Source organism: Carassius carassius, chromosome 3, assembly GCF_963082965.1.
Source record: "Carassius carassius chromosome 3, fCarCar2.1, whole genome shotgun sequence".
NCBI classification, from domain to species: Eukaryota; Metazoa; Chordata; class Actinopteri; order Cypriniformes; family Cyprinidae; genus Carassius; species Carassius carassius.
Window position 1 is genome coordinate 16,855,594 of NC_081757.1, and position 12,325 is coordinate 16,867,918.

General features: G+C 35.5%; 1 protein-coding gene across 1 annotated transcript; it reads left to right on the top strand.

Moving 5' to 3' along the window:
* The first annotated feature begins 315 nt into the window (after window positions 1-315).
* On the top strand, window positions 316-11,837 carry LOC132121947 (tubulin polymerization-promoting protein family member 3-like). Its single transcript, XM_059531709.1, has 4 exons — window positions 316-413; window positions 4,100-4,297; window positions 4,523-4,676; window positions 10,979-11,837. Exons 2-4 carry the CDS (start codon window positions 4,110-4,112, stop codon window positions 11,168-11,170), a joined length of 534 nt encoding a protein of 177 aa, XP_059387692.1. The 5' UTR covers window positions 316-413; window positions 4,100-4,109; the 3' UTR covers window positions 11,171-11,837.
* The last annotated feature ends 488 nt before the right edge of the window (window positions 11,838-12,325 follow it).

Below are 12,325 nucleotides of genomic sequence, written 5' to 3' on the forward strand. Positions count from 1 at the left end.
AAATAAAATACAAATGCCCCACCCAGGACAGAGTTTAAGTCTTTTTCTGGCTTATGTTGCTATGCTCAAGCCTCTAGTTCAGCCCAACTGATAAAAGAACCTGGTCACTATAACTTGAGTTGGATCTTTTTCTTCCTCTCTCTCTTTCACTCACACACACACACACACACACACACTCCCTCTCTCTCTTTTATTACCATCCCTTGATGTTAAACAGGACGTCTCCATGGATACAGGAATAAACAGATGATAACAAGCCCTCAGCCTTTAAAGCCCATTTCAGAAGGGAGTAACGAGAGACAGAGAGAGAGAGAGAGAGAGAGAGAGAGAGAGTAGAACGGGACAGAAATTGTGCAGACCCAGGAGCGTGTGTGCGTGTGTGGATTGCCATCAGCTGGAAGTCAGTAGCACAGGTAAGAGCGATTTCACTGACACAAATGTGAGATAATGTCTTCATATACAAATGCACATGCATGCATGCATGCACTCATCTTATTAGCTACTGTATATGCATGCACACATAACGTTATAGACCCATAATACACCATGCATCAGCAGCTATGGTTTGCATATTGAAACATGCTATATATTAACATTACTACAGAGTAAAGTGTAAAATAAATTGACACAACAAAGTGGCATAATTTCATGATTTCGCACCTAAACAAATTAGAAATTTAGTGTTGAATGGAGTATCCATTATTACTTTTTTATCGTTGGTATTTTTTTCTCCTTCTACTGGTCATAAATATACAACACAAAAGTCAAAATGGGTAAAAAAGATCATGTTTTAATTGCAAAAAAAAAAAAAAAATATATATATATATATATATATATATATATACACACACACAAAATAATAATAATAATAATAAATAAGTTTAAATCAGATAGTAGTAACATGTTCTAACTGCAACATCTGCAGTCTGACTAAGGGCCATCAAGTGCCAAAAGATGAAATCATGTTCACTTTGGATAAATACAACTGCCACTGACTAAAATGATTTAGATTGCAATTATACATAAGCTAAATATACTGCATGATGTTTTCCCAGCGGCACATTGGCACATAAGGATGCTATTCATTATATTCTTGTTATGAATGTTGAAAAAAACACTGCTGACATCACCAGATTAATTAAAGAGCTGCTGTCTGTCTAATCAGAAAGTAAATTAAATTAAATTAAACCCCATTAAGATGTCCATAAAATATATAACTTTTTATGCTTTGTGATTATCATATATTAAAATATATCATATATGCTTCATTATAAAATACAGAGTAAGGGTACAGAAACATTTTGTGTGGGGAATACAGGTATCCCGAGCGCAGGACCACAAAGAAGGTTTAGCTATAAAACTCTGGGGCTGAAACATATGATTATGATCTGCTCATAAAGTCTTCAGGACATGATGTGTCTAGTGTTTGTTTGTGTGTTTTGTCTGGATGGGTGGGTACTTGTGTCTCTGTTTCCGTCTTTAATACAATGGTTTCCATGGACACCTCCACAAAGTCTTGTCCTGAGTGAGGGGATCTCTTGGGAGGTGGACAGTGTGTGTGTTTATGTGGACGGCTGCCTTTGCATGTGTGTTAGAAGGGTGAGGCTCATGCTCACAATGATGTCTTTATTCAGCCGCCTGTGTGAGAATAACCTCAGCAGCAGCTCGCACATGATCCCTCATACACTGTTTTAGGGAAATACACAGCACACACATGCAACATGTTAAGCATGACGACTTATAAAATGAGATGATTTCAATGGTTCAGTGACTGAGGAACTGTTTGAAAAACCAGTGATTATTACAACATGGTGCAACAATGTTTGGATTCATTCTCCTCAAAAAATAACTTGTCTGTATAACTTTTTTTTTGCATTCAGCAAGAACACATTAACTTCATCAAATGTGAGAGAAAAAAAAATATTTATAATAATACTAAATATTTCTATTTCAAATAAAAGCTGTTCATTTGAACTTTACATTCATCAAAGAATCCTGAAAAATGTAGCAGCACAAAAACACCAAGCGGCACTGTTTTCAACATTGATTATAAGAAATGTTTCTTGAGCAGCAAATCAGCATATTAGAATGATTTCTGAAAGATCACATGACACTGAAGTCTGGAGTAATGGTTGCTTTATATTGAGCTTTGCCATCACAGGAATAAGTTACATTTTCAAAAATCTGAATATAGAAAAGAGTTATTTTAAACTGTAAAAATACAATATTATTTTTTTTACTGTATTTGTGATCAAATAAATGCAGCCTTGGTGAGCGTAAGAGACTGTTTAATGCAACACTCGAGCTCAGATTAGACTACAGATGGCTGAAGGAGTTGGAGTTGAAGCCAGGGCAAGCCCACCCACTGCTGTACACTCATCACCTCTCCATGAGCCATCGGCTGCCAAACTTCTGACATCCATCTGAAACATTCCACAATAACTCCAAGACACATCAGACCATACACACACCTACTCTCGCCTCCATCAACAATGACTGGACTGTGCAGACACACCAAGAAATCTAGAATTGGCCTCACTTCTGAAATTCTACGTTCTCCAAATACATCCACAGATCCAATGAGCTTTGAATTAATGCAGTTGCAAGTACAGAGACAATGCATTCTTGTATTTTCCATCAACAATCCCATTTACATTTGTTATTTTATACCTGCATATTAGCGTGATTGAGGCTGGAATGGGTATCAGCACATTTCTGATTCAAATTAATACTCTCTACTGTCCCTTTTCTCACTATAGTATTTATACGAAAGAATAATAAAGACAGTAAAAGGCTGGAATACACTTCTCAGCATTTGAAATTGGAACAGATTTATAATGTTAGGCACCCTACACTTGCCAGTTTTGTAAATGTTTACAGAGGAAAATTGGGCATCATACACTAAACCACTTTCCCTTGTTCGGAACACAACAATGTAAAGAAAACAATATATGTTCTAAAATTGGCTCAGAATATCAAATATTATATCTTCCAACTTGATGGGATCATAGTGCTAATCATAATCATAGTGCTGTAAAACATAGTGCCCATCAAACAGTACATGATGATTTTCAATGAAATCTATTCCAACTGTCTAAGTCCAACTGGTCGTTTACAGCAAGAACACTGTCTACTGTATATAGATTACTATAATACTAACTATATGAGAGTTTTGTCAGTTATGTCCTCTGTTGCTTTAGTTTTTTTAAAGTCTGATGGATTCTGATGGCAGTAGCTGTTTTATCGTTCATCGGCTGGAGAAAAGATGGAAAATGGTATTGTCATTATTGTTATGGTTGTAGTGTGAACATTCCTATTCTCAATTTTTTTTTTTACTTTATATTTAAAGTTAATAAGAAATGTTCATAGTGACAGCACTGCAACAGTATGTGTGATTTTTTTTATATCTTAGAAGCTAAGCTGGCTGAAAAAGACAGTAGAACTACTGAGGAGGGAAAGAGGCCTTCTGAAAATGTTTAGGAAATGTGTTTTTGTCTGTTGAGCAATGCTCCGAAGTGAATAATTAGCAGTCTGCTGAGTGCTGATAATCACCTCATTAGCTCAGTCCTTATAGCCCTTAAATTTTAAACCAGGCTATGTTGTTCCACACACACAAATGTGTTACTTTTGGCTGGTTCTTTAATTTGTATTTTATTCATTCAGGCCATTCAAAACGTAATGGAAAACAGGGTGACCTGCTGAAGAAGTTTGCCAAAACGCTACAATAAGACCATTTAGTGAAATATTTCAAAATCAAAATCACAGGACAATTTGGATAATTCACTTCAGTCAGAACAGCTAAATCAGAGCGTAAGGTGCTTTGTTGTCTGGGCTCAACTTTATCTGTACAGCCTGAGGCTGTAGACGTTATTTGTGTATACTGTATAATACACATCTGAGATTCCTTTTAGATAATAATGCAGTGTAATCTTTCTTTTCTGAGTGAACCACAGTATTCTGTCTCCTCTTTCATCATTAAGGCTTCAGTAATGCCAGTAGATCATGCCACTATTGCAGATGTCTTATTTGGTCAGTTAATACACCTCTTTTTCTTGAGAAATAGTTCCATTAGGTCATAGTTTTACTATTTGTTTGGCAGAATACCCAACATGGCAGAAAGTACAGAAATGGATGAGCTTCTGAAAGCCTTTAAGAAGTTTGCTGTTCATGGTGACACCAAAGCCACTGGAAAGGAGATGAATGGTAAAAACTGGGCTAAACTGTGCAAAGATTGCAAAGTTATTGACAGCAAGAATGTCACCGGCACTGATGTAGATATTGTCTTCACAAAAGTCAAGTGAGTTTTTCAGCATTTTTTTTGTTGTTTTTGTTGTTATATAGTTATTATATATATTAATTTTTTGTGCATCCAAAATAAACCACATAAAACATAAAAAATACAAGTAGATATTGTAAATATTAAAATATTAACAACATTTTCATAGATTAAGTATAAAACATAACTGTACAGTACTGGCAATGTAACAGAGATATTGAAAAAGATGTTTATCATATTATTTAGAGCGAAGACATCTCGGGTCATAACATATGAGGAGTTCCAGAAAGCTCTAGAAGAACTGGCCCCAAAGAGATTCAAAAATCAAAGCAAAGAAGAGGCACTGCAGTCTATATATAAGCTAATCGAGGGAAAAGAACCCACCAACGTTGGTGTAACGGTAAGTCAACCATTTGAAAACAATAATTTGAGGTATTTCTACATGAATGTATGTTGATATAAATAAATGTGACTATACTGTGCTAGATAGCAAATCAATATTGGAATTTTTATATATATATATATACAGTATAAATAAATGACTGATCGGTAAATACATTTTCAATGTTTCACATTTCTATTTCAAATAATCTATGCTGTTCTTTCAAACTATCAGAGAATCCCTGAAAATAATCAGGGTTTCACTGTACCCTGGTTTCACAAAGATACTAATCAGCACTGACAATAATAATAAATCTCTCTTGAGCACCAAATCAGCATATTAGAATGATTTCTGGAGGTCATGTGACACTGATGACTGGATGCTGAAAATCCAGCTTATTTAAATAAAAAGTTTTAAATATATTTTACAATAATAGTGATTTTTAAATCAAATAAGAGCACTAGGACTTGAATAATCCTAAAGAAAAAAAAAGCAAGAAGACAGAAAGGTTATTTGTTTGACATTTGAATGAAATCATGCATCAACTTTTTGCATATAATATCTACACAGCATATTTTAAAGAGTGGATTTAACTCCCCCAGTTAAAATTTACACTTGCCCATAGTATATTTGGGAATCACTGGTAAAGTGTTAAATTACCACATTTGAAAGAGTTAACATTATTAACACTCTGACAATGTTAACCAACAAACTCTTAAGGTGTAAAATATTAACACCAGAATGGATGATGAGAACACCAAAGTTGGTGTTCAAAGTTAACACTCATGGATTAACTGGTCAACACTGCCTCAGTGTTCAGGTGAATATAAAAAAATAAACCCACAAAACAATAAAATGTTTACATATATTTATTTTATTAAAACATTGTAATTTTTTTCCTGCACCAAAATGTCTTCAGTTTGAATGTTTCAATTCAAAACAATTAAAAAAAAATAAAAAATAAAATAAAAAATTTAAAGAACATGGTCTTAAAACAATTAAACATCCTAATGTCAAAACAAAGACACAAAAAACATTCTTATTTGGTCCATATGTACTCTTAATCTCATAAGATTTATATCGCTGACATTTATCAGGTTAAACAACAGCCTTCCATTCATTACCATAAATGCAGAATGCACGTTAATGCTCACTAATCAAAGTCTGTGATGGTGTTTGGACCTCCTTGGAGAGAATTGTCTTTTTGTCATCTCTAAACTTCTTTTTTTTTCAGCAAGACAAGATGCGTTTCTCAGCAGTTTTCAGCCAAGCAAGATCCACTCCTATTTGCAGCATCAAACACCTTCCCCTGTAAAATTGAAAAACAACAACAATAATAATAAATAAAAACACACACACACACAAAAAAAAAAATATATATTTTCAAATCCATTTATCAAAACTATTATCAGGTGAAATGTCAAATACAAGTATGAATTGCAATACAACAATAGTTCACCCAAAACTGAAGATTCTGTCATGTGTTTATCCTCATGTGGTTCTAAACCTGTATGACCTTCTGTCTTCTGAGGAACACAAAACGTTATTTTTGGAAAAATCTACAGAAGAAATACATGGGACCACTCCCAATCAAGACAGAATTTTATTAAAAATTTCCTGGCTCTCCCAAGCTTTATAATTGCAGTGGGTGGGTGTGTCTGTTGACTAGTCCAAAAAAAGTGAAATAAAGTGCATCATTCCATAATAAAATGTTTCTCTAGCTTGCACTAACTGTTGTACGCAGAAGCCCTTCTGGGCGGATGACGTATGGATGTCGACGAAGCGCATGCATGGTGAGAAGTGACGAACACTGAAGAGCGGAGGATGGAGCAAAACAAAAACGTATTGATTCGCTACATGAGGCCTTTATTTACCCCCCGTAGCCGTGAGAGGCACTGTTTATTACTACCTCAATACCACGACTGAGGTGCCCTTGAGCAAGGCACTGAACCCCCAACTGCTCCCTGGGCGCCGCAGCGTAAATGATGCCCACTGCTCCAGGTGGGTGTGTGTGCACTTTGGATGGGTTAAATGCAGAGCACGAATTCTAAGTATGGGACATCATACTTGGCTGAATGTCATGTCACGTCATTAGGGATGGATACATTTTATTGTACTTCTTTTTTTTTGCCATTATAAATCTCGGAAGTGCCAGGATCATTTTTTAATAAAACTCAGATTGGATTCATCTAAAAGAAGAAAGTCATATACACCGAGGTTGCCTTAAGGGTGAATAAATCACAGGCTAATTGTAATTGTTGGATGAATGAACCCTTTAACTTGTATTTTTGGGTGAACTATCCCTTTAAGGAAAATAATTCTAATTCACTGTAAATGTATTTTGTAAAAAGAAAGTCAGTCTTACTAGAAAATGGGTCATCTAACAGCAGAGACAAAGTCACAATTCCAAGTGCATACTGATCTCTCTGCGTTGAGGTTGGACAACTCCTATTAAAATGAATGCACATAAATGGGACAGCACATAAATAAATGACGGTCCAAACGTGTATATGTGTGTGTATATATATACATATATATATAAAGCTTACAGTCTAATTTTTTAAAGAAAGAGATCAGACTCTTTATTATTATTATTATTGTAAAAAAAATAAACATGGCTAACATGATAATCTTAAAATATGCAATTGTGGCTTACTCATGTATTGGTGGCTACATAATCTTCAAGCACATCATCTCCTTTTGATTTTTCTGTTAAGCCAGCATGAACCATCTGTAACAATATAAAAAAAAAGTTTCCTTAAAATTTTATATCAAACCCATACAACTCCCTTTTGCTAAATACAAAACATAATGTAATGCTTAATGATTATATCATAATAAAGTGTCTAAAGTAGTTAACTGCAACTCATGTGCCATACCAATTGTCTCTGGCCATACTTCAAGACTTGTGGCGGCACAAAATCACTTTGAATTATGAAGAGAGTTTGAGTTTACTGAAAAGTGTTATTTTCAAATTAATGCACTCAAATCCAACATGAAATCCACAACATGAAAACTCAATTCATGCTTAATGAAATCACAAAAATTGGTCACGAGACACACAGGAACAATTTACTTATATTGCCATTTATATTTGAGCAGTTTTGCAGTGGTTTGATTTGACATTATGACGTGTTACATACTGTATTATAAATGAGGTAACGTTAAAAAAAACTTTTTATGCTTCTGGCATTTCCCTTTAGTTTCAGATTTCATCTGTGAAAATGTTTCGGATCGTTTTGGCATGCACAACATATAACTATTGTCATAAAGTGATATTATTTTATAAAACACATATCGTAAAATAAATAAAACACTTACTTTTGGTGTTTTCCTTGTTAAGACCAATTTCCCCATCTGCTCCAGAGCATCGCGAGTGAAAGAAAATATCTCTGAGAAAAAGTTTGGGAGTGTAATGTTACAGCAGATACGTTAGATATCACTATAAATAACATGATGTTATAAAACACATTTTAAATTAGGAAACGTTAACGTTTAAAACGGTTAACTTACTTCTGGTGTTTCCCAGTGACCTCCGCATCTGCGCACTGCAGAGCAAATTCAAATCTGTGAGAAACGGTTGTTTCTCTTAAGTGTTAACGTTAGGCTTGTTCAGGTGTGCGCAGCAAATAAATATCGTCATATAGAAATATTATCTTATAAAATACATATCGTAAATGAGGTAAAACACTTAACTGTTACTACTTAACTGTCGGTGTTTTCCTTGTTAAAACCAACTTCCCTGTCTACTTCGCATCGCTGGTGAAAGGAAATATCGCTCTGAGAAAAGGTTTAGGAGTGTACACCACATAAATATCACCTTAAATCAATGTGATGCTATAAAATACATATTTTAAATTAGATAAAAACCCTTACTTTCGGATTTTCCCGTTTTGAAAAAAAGTCCTCTTCTGTTCCGCTTCGCGAGTGAAAGGAAATGTCTCTGAGAAACGTTTAGGTGCATACAGCACATAAATATCGTTATAAAACGATATGATATTACAAAACATATTTGTAAGTAAGACTAAACACTTTATTTTAATGTTTTAATTCCTTATGAACTTCGCATTTCGAGCAAAATGGCGTCTTTGAAAAATATTTCAGACAGGTCAAGCTCGCACACGAGAAAATGTCCCGGATGTGTCTAATAACACTCAACATTGTTATTAAGGGTTACGCTCCGTTTTTACACCACTAGAGGGGGCTGTTTACACCAGCTAGTGTTAATCGTTTGAAATTCAACACCACAACTTTAACTCTTACTCTGAAAGTCCTTAACATAGGCGCCGATTTATGTTTTTCTCCGTGGGTGCTCAAGGGCGCACGCCATTTAAAAAATAAAAAAAATAGACTAGGCTATTCAAAAAATATTGCATTTCAGAACCTTAGGCTAATGGACAGCGGCCGATACAAACAAACACAACAGCGTCACTTCTCAAAAATACAAACAGGATTGGAGATGAAAAGTTTAACTGACACGTAACCGCTAATGCGTTCAGCTTCTTGGGAAATTAATGTTTTGTAAATATTGATTAAAAAACTATTGCGAAAGGACAGCGTTTCCATTAACCGATTGTTGCGACTAAAATAATGCGTTTCTGGGAATGTCTACCTCATTTATGTTTCGAGGTTTCTTTTGATAGTGGCATGGCTTTTCTTTGAGGTTTCGAATCCATTATTCATATAGGCTAAAAAAAATATTTTTTTTATTTTATGTATTTAACAAAGAACTCGTATTCTGTCCAAAAGTAGGCTACTTTTGTGTCCATTAGTTTTTCCTCTTTTAAACCGTATATAGGCCTATACTTGAGCAGAAAAATGTTCCCATTTAAACCCTGTTACGAACTTTAAGGAGTCTAGGGAATGTACCGTAACATTTACATATTAACGTACTGCTGGGTATGAAATGAGGTGGAAGAACATGACAGACAAAACTTTGAAAGAGAAAAAATACTGGACGTTTATTCACAAAAAGCCAAAGCCACTAGATCCAGTAAAATAACAATAATAATGTGCGCTATGTACAAGGTGAAAATGTAAACAAACAAACAAAATGAGAAAAGAACGAAAGCGGCGCCAAAGGAAAGAACAAAATATAAGAAAACAATCCTTAATCTAAACCTAATCTAACCAAAGCAAAATGTAGAAAATAAACCGAAATCTTCAGTGCATCTGGCACCTTAACTAAACTGTCTAACAAAAACAGAAATACAATGTGTGGCGCTCACTTCTTACCTAGTGTGTCTATACAATATGATATGTACAGTGTATATCGCGATATACTGACCTGCGTTCTCTTCCCTCTGTACTACCAGCTGTTACTCAAGGTCTCATAGCGAACGAATAACATAGACAACACATCAAGATCAAAGCACATAGCTCATTATCTGAGAGGGCACTTGTGGTGGATGTCGATATATCAATATTAATAGGTTTGGCTTTTTTTTATAACAAATCTGTCCATTTTAGTCTGATTAATGATTTGTGATTACGGAAAGCAGTAAATGATTACATACTCGCACGGCACTGTATAGTGGGGGATGGGACGTTTTCAGAAACGCTGTGATTGGTGGATAGGATATGGAACATGCATGCGACTGGATATGTCACTGTCACTGACAACAACATAACCAATCACAGTGTGGCAGACGCTTCATAGCGCCAACTGCAATGTTTAATTTTAAATAAATGTAGCCTACTGGCAGTCTGGCACTGGCACACGTGGGTGCTCATTTTCCGTGGGTGCTCGAGCCCCGGAGCACCCACGGTATCGGCGCCTATGGTCCTTAACACTGGGATTTCAACACTGGAGATTTTGCTGTGTAGCCAACTAATATCTTAGATGTGACAGAATTATGGGAGGCTATTGCCTGAATATTTAAAATGTTGCTCATGAAGCTCCTTCAACACTGCACAGTTTGGATGTCTCATGTATCTAACCCATAATTCAGTTCATCTGTAGATGCATGCACTTTTTTATGAACTCATTTGGATGTGTCAAATAAAAGCGGCTCCTAAAATGAATAGTGTTGGTAGACCTCCAGAAGAAAGACTGAGAACCGCTAACAAGCTACTACATCATTCCTCAGTCGGTTCAACACTAGAGGGCAGTAACAAATCAAACAACAATAAATCAAACCTGGCAACTAGTTAAGTTCAAAAAGAGTTGCAAGAATATGTGATGTCTATGTGGAATTCATTCAATGCCAGAAAGGCTCTGCTTAGGCAGGCTGAAACAGCCTTGTGCAGATCAACATATATGTTATATAATATTATATTATATATTTCACTCATTTGTATGTTATATTTAACCATTCTAGAAAGTGGCAAAAACTGGTGCTGTGGATCGGTTAACTGACACAACTAAATATACGGGCTCCCACAAGGAGCGCTTTGATGACAGCGGGAAAGGCAAAGGAAAAGGTGGGCGGGAGGAGATTGTGGAGCACACAGGTTACGTAGGTGCCTACAAGAACGCTGGGACTTACGACGAGAAGACAAAGGACAAGTAAGGCCCCACTGTCTCCACGTCAGCAAGCTCTGAGCTTCATCTTCATCAGCACTTAGGTCTGGACCAAAGCCAAACTTGAACTTTAACCTGTAAAATCACACAGCCACTAAGCAGTGTAACACAGGATGTGTTGTAAATGTCTGTCTTTAAGGATTAAAAAACAGTACTACAGTCGGTTTTTGTTAGAAAGTTGACAGAAGGGTAAGAGAAGACTGGTCTCAATCCTTTCATGCAGATACCATCCCCTGCTGTATGTAGGATTTCAGGTGAAAATCTCAAAAGAGGACGCATAAAGACAGCTCTTTGGTTGGGAAAACAGATAAGTGTATTTGTTTCAGTTTTTATGTTGCTGTTTTTAATAGCTAGGAGCATCTAAACATCACAGTGATTCAGAGATGGACAAGTGGAACACAGGGAACCCTTTAAGAGAATTATTTCCTCCAACATGTGTAGATAGATGCACTAATGGAATCGCTGTCAATAAAATGTAACAACATTCATTACTAAGACTTAAATGTCATTCTCCAAAGGATAATGGTAAACCAGCTTTATGTGTGTATTAGCTATACTCTTCTGTTATTATTACCAAAAATACATGATCATATCTTTAAGTTAGCTTACTGTGTTACTGAAACTGGAAACTGCCTTTGTATAAACTATTACTAAATGACTTTTGATGTGTAAGTTTTATTTTTTAATGGTTTATTGTGTCTGTGTAATTACTATGCATCATTACTATAACTACTAGTTTCAAAATAAAGATGAAATATTATGGCTTCACATTCTACAGCGTGCTTAAAAACATCCATCATGCTAATATTCTGTAAACTAGGGTCTTTCAACTAGGGGTCCATGAATTGAGGATCCATGAAGGCTGTTAATGAAATGATATGCCAAGCAAAATAATTTTACATTGTTAAATTATACTTGAGGTCTCTGGCTCTGTAAAGGGTGAAACCCTTTTTTTTTTTTTTTGCTTTATGCAGCACTCAGCGCATAAAATGAAGTTCTTTGCACCTGCCTGTGCTGCCTCTCATAAACCTAACAAAAATGTGCCACTGTAGCCACAGTAACCACCAAAAATACAGTGGTATAACTGTGGTTAAATAACACCAGACCTAATAACAAAGTCAAAACGCATATCCAGCATTACACA